The sequence below is a fragment of the Mya arenaria genome, chromosome 11 (genome assembly GCF_026914265.1).
Source record: "Mya arenaria isolate MELC-2E11 chromosome 11, ASM2691426v1".
Taxonomy (NCBI): Eukaryota; Metazoa; Mollusca; class Bivalvia; order Myida; family Myidae; genus Mya; species Mya arenaria.
The window spans coordinates 22,654,667-22,673,034 of NC_069132.1; the positions used below are offsets into that span (position 1 = coordinate 22,654,667).

General features: G+C 34.7%; 1 protein-coding gene across 3 annotated transcripts; it reads right to left on the minus strand.

The window, feature by feature from the left end:
• Positions 1 to 5,164: 5,164 nt before the first annotated feature.
• Positions 5,165 to 16,413, minus strand: LOC128207408 (uncharacterized). Of its 3 annotated transcripts, none has more exons than XM_052910299.1 (6): positions 16,290 to 16,408; positions 15,699 to 15,720; positions 9,034 to 9,177; positions 7,954 to 8,088; positions 7,108 to 7,203; positions 5,165 to 5,667 (listed from the first exon to the last, which is right to left on the minus strand). In XM_052910299.1, exons 1-6 carry the CDS (start codon positions 16,290 to 16,292, stop codon positions 5,639 to 5,641), a joined length of 429 nt encoding a protein of 142 aa, XP_052766259.1. In that variant the 5' UTR covers positions 16,293 to 16,408; the 3' UTR covers positions 5,165 to 5,638. The 3 variants fall into 3 exon arrangements, with proteins under 3 accessions (XP_052766259.1, XP_052766261.1, XP_052766260.1); XM_052910300.1 differs by lacking the exon at positions 5,165 to 5,667 and adding an exon at positions 7,612 to 7,639 and having other exon boundaries at positions 16,290 to 16,413; XM_052910301.1 differs by lacking the exon at positions 15,699 to 15,720 and having other exon boundaries at positions 16,290 to 16,400.
• Positions 16,414 to 18,368: the final 1,955 nt, after the last annotated feature.

Genomic DNA, 18,368 nt, shown 5'->3' on the forward strand with positions numbered 1-18,368 from the left:
ATTGTGTATGCAGTTAATATATAATGTAACCGTTCTCAAGAACAATGCAGTAATAATATAATAATTGTTGAGTTTGATTGTACTTTTGTAGACGTGCATTGTCGTTTGCATAGCCATTGTCAAATGTCAGTGCTGGAAATGATGTAATAATTATGAACCTATATTTTATATTGTCAGCGTCATGTTTGACATCGCCAGTGATTATCATTTGTATTTAATTTTCACGACTTTATTCCAAACAGTAGTGTTCTCAAACAAGGAAATATAGGACATCATGGTTATAAAGGTTAATCGTTGACATGTAAGTGATATTGGCCATACTTTTACCCCTGCCATGTAAGTGATATTGGCCATACTTTTACCCCTGCCATGTAAGTGATATTGGCCATACTTTTACCCCTGCCATGTAAGTGATATCGGCCATACTTTTATCCCTGCCATGTAAGTGATATCGGCCATACTTTTATACCTGCCATGTAAGTGATATCGGCCATACTTTTATCCCTGCCATGTAAGTGATATCGGCCATACTTTTATCCCTGCCATGTAAGTGATATCGGCCATACTTTTATCCCTGCCATGTAAGTGATATCGGCCATACTTTTATCCCTGCCATGTAAGTGATATCGGCCATACTTTTATCCCTGTCATGTAAGTGATATCGGCCATACTTTTATCCCTGCCATGTAAGTGATATCGGCCATACTTTTATCCCTGCCATGTAAGTGATATCGGCCATACTTTTATCCCTGCCATGTAAGTGATATCGGCCATACTTTTATCCCTGCCATGTAAGTGATATTGGCCATACTTTTATCCCTGCCATGTAAGTGATATTGGCCATACTTTTATCCCTGCCATGTAAGTGATATCGGCCATACTTTTATCCCTGCCATGTAAGTGATATCGGCCATACTTTTATCCCTGCCATGTAAGTGATATCGGCCATACTTTTATCCCTGCCATGTAAGTGATATTGGCCATACTTTTATCCCTGCCATGTAAGTGATATTGGCCATACTTTTATCCCTGCCATGTAAGTGATATTGGCCATACTTTTATCCCTGCCATGTAAGTGATATTGGCCATACTTTTATCCCTGCCATGTAAGTGATATTGGCCATACTTTTATCCCTGCCATGCAAGTGATATTGGCCATACTTTTATCCCTGCCATGCAAGTGATATTGGCCATACTTTTATCCCTGCCATGCAAGTGATATTGGCCATACTTTTATCCCTGCCATGTAAGTGATATTGGCCATACTTTTATCCCTGCCATGCAAGTGATATTGGCCATACTTTTATCCCTGCCATGCAAGTGATATTGGCCATACTTTTATCCCTGCCATGCAAGTGATATTGGCCATACTTTTATCCCTGCCATGTAAGTGATATTGGCCATACTTTTATCCCTGCCATGCAAGTGATATGGTCATACTTTTATCCCTGCCATGTAAGTGATATGGCCATACTTTTATCCCTGCCATGTAAGTGATATTGGCCATACTTTTATCCCTGCCATGCAAGTGATATTGGCCATACTTTTATCCCTGCCATGCAAGTGATATTGGCCATACTTTTATCCCTGCCATGCAAGTGATATTGGCCATACTTTTATCCCTGCCATGCAAGTGATATTGGCCATACTTTTATCCCTGCCATGCAAGTGATATTGGCCATACTTTTATCCCTGCCATGTAAGTGATATTGGCCATACTTTTATCCCTGCCATGCAAGTGATATGGTCATACTTTTATCCCTGCCATGTAAGTGATATGGCCATACTTTTATCCCTGCCATGTAAGTGATATTGGCCATACTTTTATCCCTGCCATGCAAGTGATATTGGCCATACTTTTATCCCTGCCATGTAAGTGATATCGGCCATACTTTTATCCCTGCCATGTAAGTGATATTGGCCATACTTTTATCCCTGCCATGTAAGTGATATCGGCCATACTTTTATCCCTGCCATGTAAGTGATATCGGCCATACTTTTATCCCTGCCATGTAAGTGATATCGGCCATACTTTTATCCCTGCCATGTAAGTGATATCGGCCATACTTTTATCCCTGTCATGTAAGTGATATTGGCCATACTTTTATCCCTGCCATGTAAGTGATATCGGCCATACTTTTATCCCTGCCATGTAAGTGATATCGGCCATACTTTTATCCCTGCCATGTAAGTGATATTGGCCATACTTTTATCCCTGCCATGTAAGTGATATTGGCCATACTTTTATCCCTGTCATGTAAGTGATATTGGCCATACTTTTATCCCTGCCATGTAAGTGATATCGGCCATACTTTTATCCCTGCCATGTAAGTGATATCGGCCATACTTTTATCCCTGCCATGTAAGTGATATTGGCCATACTTTTATCCCTGCCATATAAGTGATATTGGCCATACTTTTATCTCTGCCATATAAGTGATATGGTCATACGATCATTATACAAGTCCACATTTTAATAACTTTTGCTATAAAATAATTATACTCATATTTCAATAATTGTTTGTAACTGATATTACCAAGATATAATTATGCTCGATACATCTGATAGTTACTTCACCTACAAACCGGGTTTTGAAGTGCAAGTAATACATAGTTTCAATATGGCGAGGTAACTGTTTTAAACGACGTCGTCAAGCATACCGAGAAATACCGGTTACCGGTCTGACAATAGGAATAAATACACATAAATAAATGTTCTTCGCCGCTCATTTTCTCCTCATTTACACAATTCAATAGATACAATTATAGAATGCATAAATCTCTCGTAATTTCAAAACAATATCTAGGGTAATTAGTTAATTACAAGAAAGGAATCTCGAATGTCACGTAACCCAGAGTTACTATTTTCTTTTTTTATAATAGAACAACATTTAAAAGACATTTTGTTTTCATATTAAGATATATAATGTTTGTAAGTACGATATACTTTTCTTGTAAATTTATGTTGTACTTTTAAAATAAATCTCATGTAATCACGAAACCAAACTTTTTGTAACTTAGAGATAATGAAATTAGCTTTTTGTCTGCTTTGCGATACTGAAAGGCGTTTGTTTCTTTTTAGTAAAGAAGAGTAATTTATTTCAGATTTCAACTCGAAAACTCGTTGATGATTCACGTGGCTTTTATAATATGGACAATGGTTCATGCGTGTAGTATAAGGCTTACAGTAATTCTCGTTAGCGACCTGTTTTGTATTGTATCCCTGTTGCATCACATCGCACACACTGCCAACGGGGAACCAAATTGCAAACGATAACAGCAAACACCTAACATTAGTCTTAATTTTCCCTTCAAGTAACACAAATGATAATTTTTCATGTATATGCATGTGTTTACGGAAGGTAAAGCCTCCGCTTTGGTATATAGTATTCATGGGTTCTGTATTCAATATGACAATGAAAACTACAGGACATGCACAAACGGTAAGCAGAAGGTGATCATGTCTTTATGCCTCTGTCACATTTACCGCGGCGACCATTGGTTCTAACCTATCCACGGCATATAGCAATTATTGGGGCGTCGCAGCATTCCCATGGTTACATATTGAAGCAGTCACAAATGTGAGTAGCCGCACATCATAATTAAAATTTGACCTTAGGACAGACGCACGGCACACGCAAGGCTACCGTACGGCCGACGTATGGTTGACGTAGAACTGCTCTAAGACATTGAAACGGCATGACTATTATACGGCAAATCTAGAAATGAAAAAAACAGGTATAACTCTGTGCTATATTCCTACAGCGACTCATAGGGAAAGAGATACCCCTAGGATGACCCTGAGGCCACCACAGATCTCCGGCCGTCAATCGTACCTCTTGATGTTCTTGGCCTACCGCGTTGTTTTCTAGCCGTAGAGCAAATATGACTGAGACATAAAATGGACTCGATTTGGTACGGCAACGTTTAAACTTAAACAAAATTTTATGTAAATGAACTGCAAGATTGAAAATTGGGTAGGTTTAGGAAGCAAAGGGTCGACAAGTTCAGTTTAATACAAATTTAAGGAATTCACTACAAGAGAGCGATTGGACCCGAAGTGAAAATATGATTTATAGTAAATATATAGACGATTAAGTATGATGTTACTGACAAAAACATACAATATACAGCGTAGAAGGTGACTGAAAATGGTATAATCATTCATTTATTATCAGTATATACAGTAGTATCAACAGTGGTGTCTATAGTGGTATGTTCTAAATGTTCAATGGACAAGTGTATTTGGCTATTTTTAGACTGTTAGAAAAGATAATACTTATCAAGAATACATTTCTTTAAACTGTCCTTAATCTATGTTATTAAAGAAACCGTTCTGTTGTCCGTCGCTGCCTTCTCATTCATGGTCACTCGTCAGACGAATTGGTTTATTCCCCTTGTCAAGGGAAAGCACTTCACTTGAAAAGAGTTATATTCAGGTGCAAACTTGTTGGACATTTAACGATAATTAACAAAATGTACAAGTCTGTGATTTATTATTGTAATAGTATACATTCCAGGCGATTAAATAACTAATTGGCTGCCATTCGGGTTGAGGGGGATACATGTTTAATTCAAACTAAGCGCCATTCCCGCTTATTTCAATCACTTATTTGAATGTTTTAAACTTATGTTTTCACTTACTCGAATTATGTTAAAATATAAATATTCACACTTAAACCTTTTCACTGAGTCTTTGATGTCTTGCATCAAAATTTGTCTAGTTATTACGTTTCCTTAGTCTTCTTGAATGGGAGTTGGATAGGTTGATGAACGCTTTCCCTCGCTGCCTTAGCGATGACTTCCGATTAAGGAGGGGCTCTTTACCCACCAAAAGAATCCTTATAAAAGGCATTTGGACTGTATTGCAATAAATGAAATTGACGGGAGAGAATGGACATGGTGCTACTTTAATTGTGCTCATTTTCGATTTCGACATTGACTATTATGTGAATTTCTATAACTTGCTGCAAACTTTTTCTATTTACGATAGTTTATGTAACATTAAGTTTAATTTTAGTATGGTCATGAATTTTAAGAGATGGCTGCAATGCTTTCTGTTTTGGCATATTTTCTTAGCAGATTTGAATACAAATGTAGCACACATCTTCCTAGTCTACTGTTTTTCCGCCCAAAACAGTGGATGTATGCGATAATAATAAAACAAAACTCACATATTTTATTTCATATACATATACATATTCATGTATGCACCTAACTTTATGGCATATCACATAATGGCTAATGTATATTTATAATAATGGTATACACAAAGGCGCGAAAATATAACATATCTTGATCCAGTGATATTTGAGCAGTTTGTTACTGAGACACACCTTTATGGCAAATCATTCATGTGAGCTAACACAAGCCTACTCTACGCAGAGTTTCAACTGTACACACATACACGAACGAAAAGCACACTTTGTGTAACAATAAACGAAAGCATCTAGGCCGCACCGAGTATCACGTTGGCTGATTTATTTAAAAACAAAACAAATTTAATAAAGCGGAATAATTCAAAACATTTCGCTGTGACACAAGATCAGTTCTTATATGAAAGGTTGAATGTCATATTCGCGTGTAACACTATGGCGTACAGGAAGAAGTAATGTTTGGTCCACAGGTGTCCATCTGACTAGGTCTGTGTGAATAGCGTGATGAACTCTGAAAGGATAGTTCTTTGTGAGACAGTCATTCGGATATAAGTTAGCTCTGTAAGATGAATTTATGCTATGATTTATGACGTGTCCAAAGGTTCTAGGAAAGATCCGTGAACACATTTTTCATAAGACGGTAATATCATGTTTTGGTTCTTTGCCTTCTTGCTCGCTTATTCATAATTACAAAAAATACAGTTGTAGCAGTTAATAAGGACAAACAAGAACACATGACTATGATGTAAGCCTTCAAGGTAATATGTTCAAGCTTTACTAGCTGTAAACTATACACATCATAAGAATTTTAAAGGAACAATGATCAGGTAGGTACCATATTCTGGGTAGGTTAAAAACACTAAACTAGCATGTCTTACTAACCTAGCATTCCATTGGGTTAATCTTTATCAATTAGCAAACTGGTAACCCATTATATTATACCTTACATAAATGTGTTCCTTCTTTGTGTAAATAAAATTGATCGGTCCGTAAATCAATTTACTTTAATAAAAATCCAGTTTTTATGACGTCAGGGATCCATATCATGTTTTTTTTGCCGGTCCGGACCTCGCTAAAAATATAATATGGACCGCTAACGTGATATAATATGGACCGCTGACGTCATAAAACTGGTGAGTGCTGCTAGCAACTTTCAAAACGACATTTGTTTTCGCAAGTAAACATTATTAGATTTGTTAAGTAAAACAGATCAACGCGCTTTAAGCTTATTAAATGGTAAAAAAGTGTTCGGTATAATATAAGAAATATAGCACACCACTTCGGGCCAAATGGCATTATAAGGACCGGCAAGTCGGCCCCCGAAGGTGAATGGACCGAGGCGTTATACACCTTCGGGGGTTAACTGGCCTGTCCTTATAATGTCATAAAACCCTCAGTGGTGTGTAATATTTCTTAAATACAACCACATGTGCTTTCTACGATGTCGTGTTCTCTATCTCTCTAAAATTACATTTAACATGACATGGAAATGAACAGATCAAGTAATTCAACTCAATGGAAACATTGATGAGCGCAAGTCTATTTACACCTGCTGTGTACTTGTCTAAGAGGAACATGGTGATTTATTTAGAAACGGACCTTTTTAGGCAAATTGTAAGATTTTACTATTTCGTACAAAAACAAGGAGCCCTTTAATTATATTTTGTCTTAACCATGTGGATGTCTTACAGTTATAACAGCTAGTTATTAGTAACGACATTTATGATTCGCAAACAGCTTGAAGAAGGAAGCATGAACACTTGTTCCAAGTCAAGTTTCTTTTAATCATTGTCACATGAAGAATTGGAAAAACTTCCGCTTCCATTCAAACGGTTAAAGTAAAATGTATCTGATGCGTAATGGATGTCACAGCCCATTTCGTTGAACCGATTCTGCTACATCATGGCATCTGGTATACACGTAATACATAGAAGAAAAGCGTGTACTGTACCTTCATATCCGATCTTGCCGTCGCCATTTTCATCGACGAGTTTGAAAAGATCTTCCAGTTCTTCCTCTGAACATTCTGCCCCATTCTGCAGAATCGCTAAAACACACGTTGTAACAGTATTACTGCATGTGAAATATACTTTGTCCGTCTGTTTTTGTGTGGGAATATGTCGAGTTAGTAGCATTACCATGGTGAAATTGTCGTTGTCGTAGATAATACCGTTTTAAACAATTATTAAAAGAACATAATTAAGAACAAACGTGAATGACATTTACTTAAATTTGATAGCATCAAGCTTGATAGTTCATGTGACATAATATAATTTAAATATTATGTCAAGCAAGTCCCATAACTCTAGATAAAAGTCCAACGCTTTAGAAATTCCTCTTCATGATATGAGAAAAATAAAACCATGCCCTTGCTTCTGTTATACATAATTATTCAGTATATATATATATATGGCCTTAAGTTTAATTTGCACAAAAATAGAAACAGGCTCATTACCTTGTCATTGGCCATCTTATGTCAAGTGCTTGCAAAAAGAATCCCCATATTCAAGGGGAAATAATAATTATGTTAATAAATACAGATAAAACATTCATTGGATATAAAGCAAAGCAAATTAGGATAAGGTTTACCGGAAACCTATAACTGAATTAGAATTAAAAACAGAGAAAACAATACACATAATTGGGTATTTAACGTAACACAAGGAGGCAAATTAGGGGTAAATTAAAAGAAATCTAAATCATTAAATCAAAGTTGATAAAAAGAGGTCTGGTCACAAATACAATAATATTATATTAATATTAAATGGGGCCTTAAAGACGTTGTTATTCAATGTACCTCTGAGTTCCTGCTTGTCTATGAAGCCATCTTTATTAGTGTCGTACAGTTCAAAGGCAGCCCGTAGTTCACCTGTAGGGTCTTGCAGAGTCTTCACATACTCGTAAAACTCCTCGAAATCCACCTCGTCGTCATCTGAAATCAAAACGTAGTAGGGACAAATTTAATGTTTCGTACTCCTTAATCGGTTTCATATCCCAACAGTTCACTGACTATTACAAGGCATAGGAACAAGCATTAATCGACTACGATATCTAAATACCTACGTAATCTGTGTCTGTTGTCTCCTAGCCTTCTGTCCTGCGTTTTTGTTATCTTTTAACAAAACGTATGTCTCATTGAGTGTTTGTTAGGCATTTGAAACTTAATCAAGGTTGTAGTAGACCATTGTGATTATCCCTGTGAACGATTGTAGGGGACGTATTAACACAGACACGCGAAAGAATGTAGCTTTCTTTCCTGAATAAATATTGATATTGGAAAAATAGATCGTTGATATGCTTCATTTCAATCATAGTTGCCTTCACACTTAAAGCAACACTAATACAAAATACCCTGGTACCTCCAAACACCATTATTGCTGAAACATTGGTAACCATGACAGAAGGAAATACCAAATTGAATCATATTTACCACTTTTGAGAGTGTTTCTGTTGATTTCGTTTATACAGTCATAGCGGTAACTAGTAGGCTAAGGAGTCCAACGAGTGCGCTGATAAATTATTACTCTATTCCTATATACTACACGATACCTAATGTTGTTATTGACAGAACGTAGATACATTGACGGCACGCACTACCCTCGTTATAAAAATTATGCATTCGCACTGAAGCGTCAACGCGACTGTATAATTTCAATAACCCGAGTTCATAATCTATTCCTTACACTAAGCTACCTGGTTGTGTCTTTTGTACATGATTATATGGATTTAATTACATACGTATTCTGTTTTAATTTTCAAAACAATGCTTCCAACCTCCAGTTCAAAGAATTGAGGACCTCTTGTCCAATTGGGTGCACATCCTGAAGAAAACTACTGTTTCATTCAGATATCTTCGACAAGAAGAGATGTAACTTACTGTTTTTGTCTACCTGCTTCATGAATTCTTGGATCTCGTCGTCAGTGGGGTTCAGTCCGACATACTGCAGCAGCCGCTTGCACTCCCGCATACAGATACATCCGCTATGGTCACTATCGAAGTTATTGAATTTAGCTCGCCATTCTGTTAGAAACAAGCTGTGATGTATTATTTACATGCCTCATGTCAGAAAAACAAAATATTGAATTAAAAACCCTTTGACTTCCTATCATTTTGTTTCTGATAGGTTTTCTCATTTATTAAGGGAGTTTTGTATGACTTTCTCTTCTTTTACAGTATTTCGATCGCCAAATTTGATTAAATATATCAATTTTTCAAAACGCATGTTCAAATTAGGCACACAATTGTTAGATAGTCTTTTTCTTATGTACAAGTGATTCAAAGGTAATAGTTCTACTATTGATACAACCTTATTCATTGTGATTTACCTATAATGTTTTCTGAATTCATGTGAATGACTCTCCGATACTCGTATTGGGTATCATATGAATCTTTTACATGAAATGTTGAAATGAATTTAATATTTTTCTAGCAAGATATAACATGGGGAAATGCTGAATAAATAATCATTTTTACTTGATAAACAATTTATATTTGATATTACAATGAAGATGACTTTTTACTTTAAAAAGACACTTTCGTCCATGGGAGCTGACATTTTGAAACGGTTGATGCGAGTGTTAGCTCCCCTGATTTCTAATTGCCGTATAACCCCGTATAAGTCCGTACCGTTTCCCGTTTTAAAGAAAATCAGCAATCGTAACAACTCGGCCATCTCCGGCAAGCTTCGAGATAGACCTCGTAAATAGTAGTAAGGATATACGAAAGTGCGATGCGGCTGCCGGCGATTAACACCGTTTTCAATCCGCGTAAAGAAGGCCCATTGTAACAACAAGGAAATGGATCGTGTTAAATTAAATGTGCTTGTTTAAGAAAATATTTATTGTAACCTCAAAAAATGTTCGTTTTATAAATATTTAGATGTTTTCTTATAGTTGAAGCACTCTATTTCCTCTAGAAAAATCGTGAGCACACAGAAAATGTACTTGACAGTCATTGAAATGATCATACGGTTCATGGCATGCATGAATCATTACATCGGATCAAATGCATGCATGGACTAAATGTCAACATTTTCTCAACAGTTATAGGAATACCCTATGAAATGTAAGTTTAAGTCATACTTTGCCGTGTTATTTTTCACACCATGCCTTGCCATTAAAACAACATTACTATTCTGTAAAATCATTGATTGCATTGTGCAGACTTTTGTGGATTGTGGTAGGATGGGTGTGAGCTTGGCACCCAGTCAGCTTTACAAGCTGAAATCTATGCATGCCTTGACTTCAGCATTATTGGGTTTGGGCTGCAGATTTTTATTGTGTAAACAGTTCTGTGGGGTTGAGGTGGGGCGGTGACTATCCACGCAGTAAGCTCAATTGTTAGAGTACCAATACAACGTTCATGTGGATATGCACCAGACAATTGTAACCACGGCCTCCCCAGGTCTGGGGAATAGTGGGGACTTTGACTTTCAGTACAGCCAACCCCGGCTAAAATCCCCACCCTGCGCAGACAATCCAATGGCAAAATCCCTGCCAAATGCCCCCACACCCCAGGGACTCTAGGTAAGGTCCATTCCCCTCTATATTTTAAGCGAAGATAAAACCACCGCATTCAACCAGCACTGCCGGGTAAAATAGGTAAAAACACGGCCCATTTCCCCTGGTTAACCCCAGTATTCCCCCGGACCTGGGGGGGGGGGGTTACAATTGAGTAAAAAAAAACAGAAGTAACTGATAAGATACTCAACTGATTTATTTCTTTGTAAATAAAAGCCTTAAACAAATATTTAGCCAGGTTACTAAGCTTTTCAGCAATGTATACCAGACTTTTTTCAATAATACTTAATCTATTTTGAATAATTAGCCTTTAGATCACTCTTCACCAAATGACTCTTTTATGTCCAACTCCATAAAATGCAAACAAGAATAATTACAGTTTGGATCAACATGTCTCTTTTTATTTTTAATATTAGTCAAGTAATAGCAGAGCCATGTGTATGCAATCCAATGTAAAACTAATGATAAATTAGGTTTTGCTCCCATTTTTACTTTCATTTCTGTGCTTTTTAAGAACATTGAGTCTTTTGGGAGACTTCACAATATTTCTGCTTATTGTTATTATTAATCGCTTAATCCCCATATATGGCTTTAAGTTGCCATACAAATTTAAGTCTTCATTACAAAATATACTGTATGTCTCCACTTTAACCATAAACACACAATGAGAGGACTATTTAAAGCATAACCATGTGTCAGAATTATAGATCTTTCTTTACATTTTATTTGTCTAATTGTATTACCGGTCTCTTTAGCAATATCCTTGTGCCTCTTTGAGTACTTGGCTTGACAGTTTGGTTTTTAATACATTGTTTTGAATGTTTTATTTGTACACAACAATGGTAATGATGATGATGACACTATGCTATGCCAAAACCTCAACACATTTTCTTCAAACAAAAAAGGACAGTCATTCAGAATAACTTTTATTACATCAATTGAGAAAAACTCATACAATCAACGAAATATGCATCTGTAAAATCACAAGTCATTTTATGTGTTCGTTAAATTCAACTTAATAAAGAAAATAAATATTGGTTGCAGTAAGCAATGCGCATCACTTCTAATAAACATTCCAACAGACTGAAAAATAAATCAACACAAATGGAAAAACTGTTTGCAAGTCAGCTAGTATCTTATTTTATGCCTTATCAGATTGCTATGCAAGCTGGAAGCTTGCAAAATCACTCTTAAGTCTGTTGCCTAAGAAGAAACAAGTATGGACATCCTTTTCCTGAGGTCAAGAGAAAGTATCTTGGAGGTCTTGAACTCACAACTTTGAATTTGGGGCTTATCCTCTAGACCACTTTCACCTTTTCCATTTTAAAGAGCCCAGTTTACAATATGGCATTTGCAAGGATGTGCCCTATTAACAGATTTTCTGAAGTCTTAAAAATTGAACTGAACAAAATAGTTCTCCTTTATTTGGTCTGCCGATGCCATCTGTTTCTGTTTTTGTAGTTATCTTCCCTCCATATTATAGGAAAACCACTTAAAGCATATATAAATCCTTTACCATTTTACCCTTTTAAAATATATGTTCGGATTTATTTAATAATCACGGACCAACAGTTGACTTTTATCTTCAACTTCACATCAGTATGTAAGTCATCAAATATTTGAGATGACAAGATGTTCCACTGAACGCTTCCATCTTGCACTCATTTTTCCAAGGAAGGCGTTGCAGTTATGTTAAGATGATTGCCATGCATTGCAGGTCAATCCTCATACAATGGCAATTTTTGATTACATTCGGATTCCAGTGCCTGAAATAGAAAACAGAAAATACAACAATAATAGGAATTATATTTTCAGATCAATTATTTTAAAAGCCTGTACAACAGCAGAAAAGTATTCACAAAACATTAAGTGCAACACCAATTTAAAGCTGCATCCTCACAGTTTTACTGTTTCGACACCTGTTTATTTTTGTCTTTAAACGAGCCAATTGGCAATTATTTTGCAAATGTATGGAAACCAGTGATATTAGACTGCTGACATAATATCAGATCACAGTCTTTCATATACAAGTTTGAAAATTTGGTTCCTAAAACTAGTCATATAAGGTCACACATAATAGAACAGATTTCAATTGTTTGGAAAATATGTTTTTGCTATTGCTTTAAGCCATATAATTAATTATATGTGTAAATTTAATTGAATTACTCCTTTGGGCTTTTGAAGAATGACCAAGAACTGTCAATCTGTGAGAGAGCAGCTTTTAGCTCTTGACTACTGGTTAATTAAAGAATATGAAATGAAATTGTTATCATGTTTAAATTCATCTACAATGTTGATATTTTAATACTGTCAATCCTTGTTGGTTAATTGTACAAACATGCAGGTACTTTTGGGCTTAAACCAATAGGATACTTGACTGTTAAATTATTGTCCGGATTTCGAAAATAGCACAACCATTACCTCATCTACCTTTTTCATTAGAACAAGCCAGGAATCAGAGTCAGCTGCACCCCTGGTACCATACTCTTCTCTGAAAATGACAATAAGATTAAAATTTAAATGTCTGCATTTCATTGGCAACGTAAAAATGTCAGCATTTTTCAATGTTTCTGCATCACCACCACTGGTGGATATCAAAGAATTTAGTCTTGAAAGAAATGTGTGCTGGTTTATGCGTTCAAACTCATTTTGTTAAACCAATAGAATGAAGATCTAATTTATTTAGAGAACTATATTAGTGAACAGGGCCGAGGTATTCAATTGTGCCATTACATTAAGTTGTTCGCTACCAACACTTACGGACATATAAACCATACATCCTTGGTTAAAAGAATGTAAATTTAATTATAAAAAAATAAAGTTAATGATATGAAATGTATGAGATAAATACACTGAGAAAGAAAGTCTAACCCATTATCGATCTAAGTAAAGTCAGATTTAGACTTATTTGTTATTAAAAACACAAAACAAATAGAGTATTTGTTTTCTTATTTTTTGCCACTGATCACTGGAGCTTCAAAATTGTTATTTACTAAATTAGAATCTGTCAAATGAAAGAAGACTTTACCCCACCCACTAAGAATTAATGACATTTCCAATTAGTTTCTCATTAGGGCTCTTTTAAAACTATTTTTATATTTTATTAAAATACAATAAGTATAAAAAATAACACTTACACACAAATAAGTGGTAAAAGTTCGCTCCTCATTCTGTCTTTGGACTAACATATCTCTTGGTTGTTTGAACGTCTTCTTGGTCGGCCATGATGGACTATTTTCTTACGACCCGTATTATATCCGAGGCCATATCTTGATACTAGCCGAGGAGTTCCGATTGGAAAATCAGTACATACACAACACGGTTACTTCCTTTTGCCGTACATTAGCGATAATCGATAATGGAATAATGAAATGGATTATCGCCGACCTCGGACACAAATAATCGACTTTCGACAATACTCGATCATCGTTTTATCCCTAGTATATGCAAACCAATGATAAAAGTTTGCTGACAAAAGGTTAGATTGCAGCTTAATATATTTCTGTTCGAAAATTAAAGTTTTATGGCTTAAACCGTTACGAGCTGTTTAAGAAAAATGCACAAAACATCATTGTTTTAACTGAAGTTTAAAAATCCTGCGATATAGTATTTTGTCAGCAGTCTTCTATAACTGGTTTCCATGGATTTTTGCAAAAATTGGTTCGTTCCAAGAAAAAATGAAAAAGTTTTCTAAACGTTCAATCTATGAGAGTGCAGCTTTAAATTGTGTTGGTATGTTATATATATATCCCTTAGAATGAATCTGTGTACCGTTCTTCAGTGGACATGGGTACCGATTGCAGTCCGAGAGACCAATAATTGTTTTATTATTATTTGGTATTTTTATTATTTTTTTTTTATAAAATTAATTTCAAGCTTTAATTGATGAGAAGTTTTAGAAAACAAATCAGATCGTGTTGTTGTTGAGTATATGAAAACTGCAGCAATTGCGCTTTTAGTGTTACTTCCACCAGATAAGCAGGTGTAATTAGAAATGAAATCCTCATAAATTCTAAAAAGAAGCGATACCTAAAATCATACAGTTTATAATATCAAACTACTATTGAATGCGTACATTTGACTTGTGTAGAATGGGTAACATCAGTCGGTAAAATGAGGCGGGATGTTCCCTGCATCTGAATATGTTTTACTATAGACGCATATAAGTCAATGTCTTTATGTCAAGTGTATGAAAATATTGAAACCCATACCAAAAGGACTATAAGTAGGTTACTAAAACTACATAACTGCTACTGGAAAAATGGGGGGGATTTATTTACAGAAAGCAATACAACCAGCCCTTATAGAGAAGAACTCTTCAAAAATAATATAATTAATACGACTTAAGGGACACGAATCTTGTTAAAATTCATAGAGTGCTTCTGGTATCCCAATACCATATAAACACATTCATAACTGTATTAATAAGCTTTGTGCTTTTCAACAGAAATCTGAAACTCAAACAATGTCTTAAGCTTGAATGTTTACTTAAACTCAACAAAAAGCTCAGTAAAAGGTACGGATTCCCACAATATATTTTAATGGTCACTTCATTGCAAACTCCGATATTAACATTAACCTTATTAATCTTAATAATTCAAATTTTATTCATTATACATGTTACACTATAACATTCGTTCAACGTAAAGATTGAATGAAATTCAGATGGTATTAGATCAATCTTAAATACTGGAATGAAATTTGGGTTTAATATGAAAACATGCATATATCAATTTATGATATTATACGCATTGTAAGCCAGTTCCTTATGATACTTTAAAAGATATCGCTTTTCAAACTGATAAAATAATGTACAGAGATTAATACGTTTGTAAAGTCTATTATGTTAAATGATCAAAGCGCAATACTTGCTGATCAGTGTAATCAGGGGATTTAGACAACATGATGTGTGATAAGATCTCAGGTTTAATGCAATATAGGTTGCACCAAAACACTACAATACATAATGTCCATTGAACAAGAATAAAACAATAAAGGAATACAAGAACAATATGTCCATACCTTCTTTAGTCCACTGATTGGCCTGAAATCAATTGCATTTAGATGTTGGCATGCATTTATATTGAATTTTATAATAATTCAGACAATATCTTTTGACTAAAAAAAACAGCATTCACACAACTATTGTGATAAACATAAGAAATGCATTTGCGGTTATACATACGATTGTATGAGATTTGCTCTGGCCAAACGTAAAAGCAACTGTCTATTATTATTATTATTATTATTATTATTATTAATATTATTATTATTATTATTATTTTGCATATATATGTATTGTTACAAGCTTACATTTTGAAAGCGATGAAATGGTAAAATATAATGAAAAATATGACGACGTCATATGAATAGTATGTGTACTTCAGTTATAAATGACGCCGCCATCATAAAATAACGTCATTTATACTGTTTGTAATTTTTAGTCACATCATAAACGCAAATCGTTATTAATTGTGTCCAATATATAAGGAAGTTTTTATAATTTCGTATTAAATGACCACTCAGTTAATATCCTCTACATAAAAGCAATATTGTTTTAAAAAAACAGTAACTTTTATACTTAATCACGCCTTATTCAAAACTAGTCTTTACCATTTTAACTTGGAGTTTAATCCTGTATGCACAAAGTCGAACTGAGCTATGGTCCTTTTAAAATATCTTTTAAAACGTTGAATAAATTATCCGATTGTCTCTCCATGTAATTGGCTATCTGTGAGCCGCGATTGATACATATCCAACTATTCAAGCTCTAATAATACGATTCAATTTAAAATATGTTATATTCATTTAGAGAACGTTCAGTGTGAAATTTTTTATGAGTTATATTGATTTACAATTGTGTGATAGGATAATCAAGCAACTATTAAAGCATTATGTGGACTTCCAAATGATCACTTTATTTTATCAATGTTGTGGTTTATCACATGTGTGTCGAAAAATTGTGAAATAACGCAACGGTTCATTATAAGAACAGCATACTTTGTTATAATTGTTTGTTTTTTTAAGATTAAAATGTTTTCAGGAAATTGGTTGACCCAAAACGCATACAAACTATAAGCAGAAACGCATGTTTACAAAAGTACATTCATTATTTGTGGCATTTCAAAAAGAAGGTTAAACAGTCCTTATAAACATTAAAGCTGCACTCTTATTTAAAATTCATATATACACATGTATAACAAACATCAATTTTGACAAATAAACAATGCAAAATATCAATAACTGATAACAAGATTGTAACAGTGTATTAAATCGCTGAAACGCAAAAAAATTAAATGATTGGTGAATGCTGAGATATATTCTGTGATATACTATATCTCATAAGATAGAAATACCGTGTTATATACACAATTATTTTAAATAAACTCTGTATATATCATAAAAACATTGTTTTAGACATTCATCCTTCCTTTTTGTAAATAAAAACAATATTATTAACTGTGATATATCTTATTTCGGAGTAAGAGTGCATCTTTAAGCAAGGTATGATCTTTGGTAGTAATCACCGTTCAAATTTATAACATTTGTACATAAATACGCCATGTCTTTTATTGTTGACCATGTAAACAGAAATATTTCTTACGGTTTTGTGTACACCCGTTCTTTTTTAGAGATAATTTACATGGAACACATTTTTGTATGCAGTTTGTATATAATGTACCCATGCAGCAAATGATTGGTTTAACTGCGCTTTCGCAGACGTGAACGCCTGTTTATTTCTCGCTTTGTATAGTTTTTGGACTAGGGCACTTGTGGCCTAGTTCATAGCAATGAACGCGCTATCTGCATTTTCAAGCCGCATCTGAGGGTTCACTGACGTAATGTATTCATAAGCTGTATTTTGATTGGATTGCCGTTAGCGAAATTGAATAATCAAAGTAGTACCAGAACTGACTACAATGAAAACATCCAATAAAAATAGTTCTCCTAACAATTCAAGCTAACTGTATGTTCTTTTAATGAAGCACAATAATTTCATATGTAGCGAGTGAGTTAATCGGGTTAACTACATGAATGTTCTTGCATACGGTCAGATTATATGCAATACGAATATGAACATATTGCAAAAGTACGCATCGAAATTTTCCCGTTCAATGCTCTGTATTGATAGACTGGTACGCTCTTTCTCTTTTATCCGAAAAGAAACCAGTATCAGCTAACCGCGGTGCCCGTCGCGCATTCGAAATGTCTTGTGAATTCATACGTAAAGCGAATAAAGCGTGCGGTCTAAGTAGAAAACAACCAGGAAAGTTGGTTTAAAAAAAGTATTGTTAACCTTTGTATACAATGTCGGTATTTCGAAGTCGGTCCCTGTTCTTTTTTTTCGACATAATTTGCATGTTTCCGTGATATTTTCTTTTCGATACAATTTTTTTTAACTAATCATCTCATGGCACTTAGCACTTTTTTTAAATACAACATGATTGTTGGTATTTATTGTTCAAATACTATTAATGTTAACTAAAAAACATATGCCGCGTACCTGTATAACTTGATATTTTTGAGGAAAAGTAAATCAGGGTACCAGTCTACTTATTGACCTCAAAATTTTACTCTGATCAGAGCGGCCGAATGATTCAGACATGTATGTTATCACTACTTCCGGATGCTGATGATGTGAATTTCATAGTGTTTTATTAAGGAAATGTATCAATAAAGCCGCCATTGAAT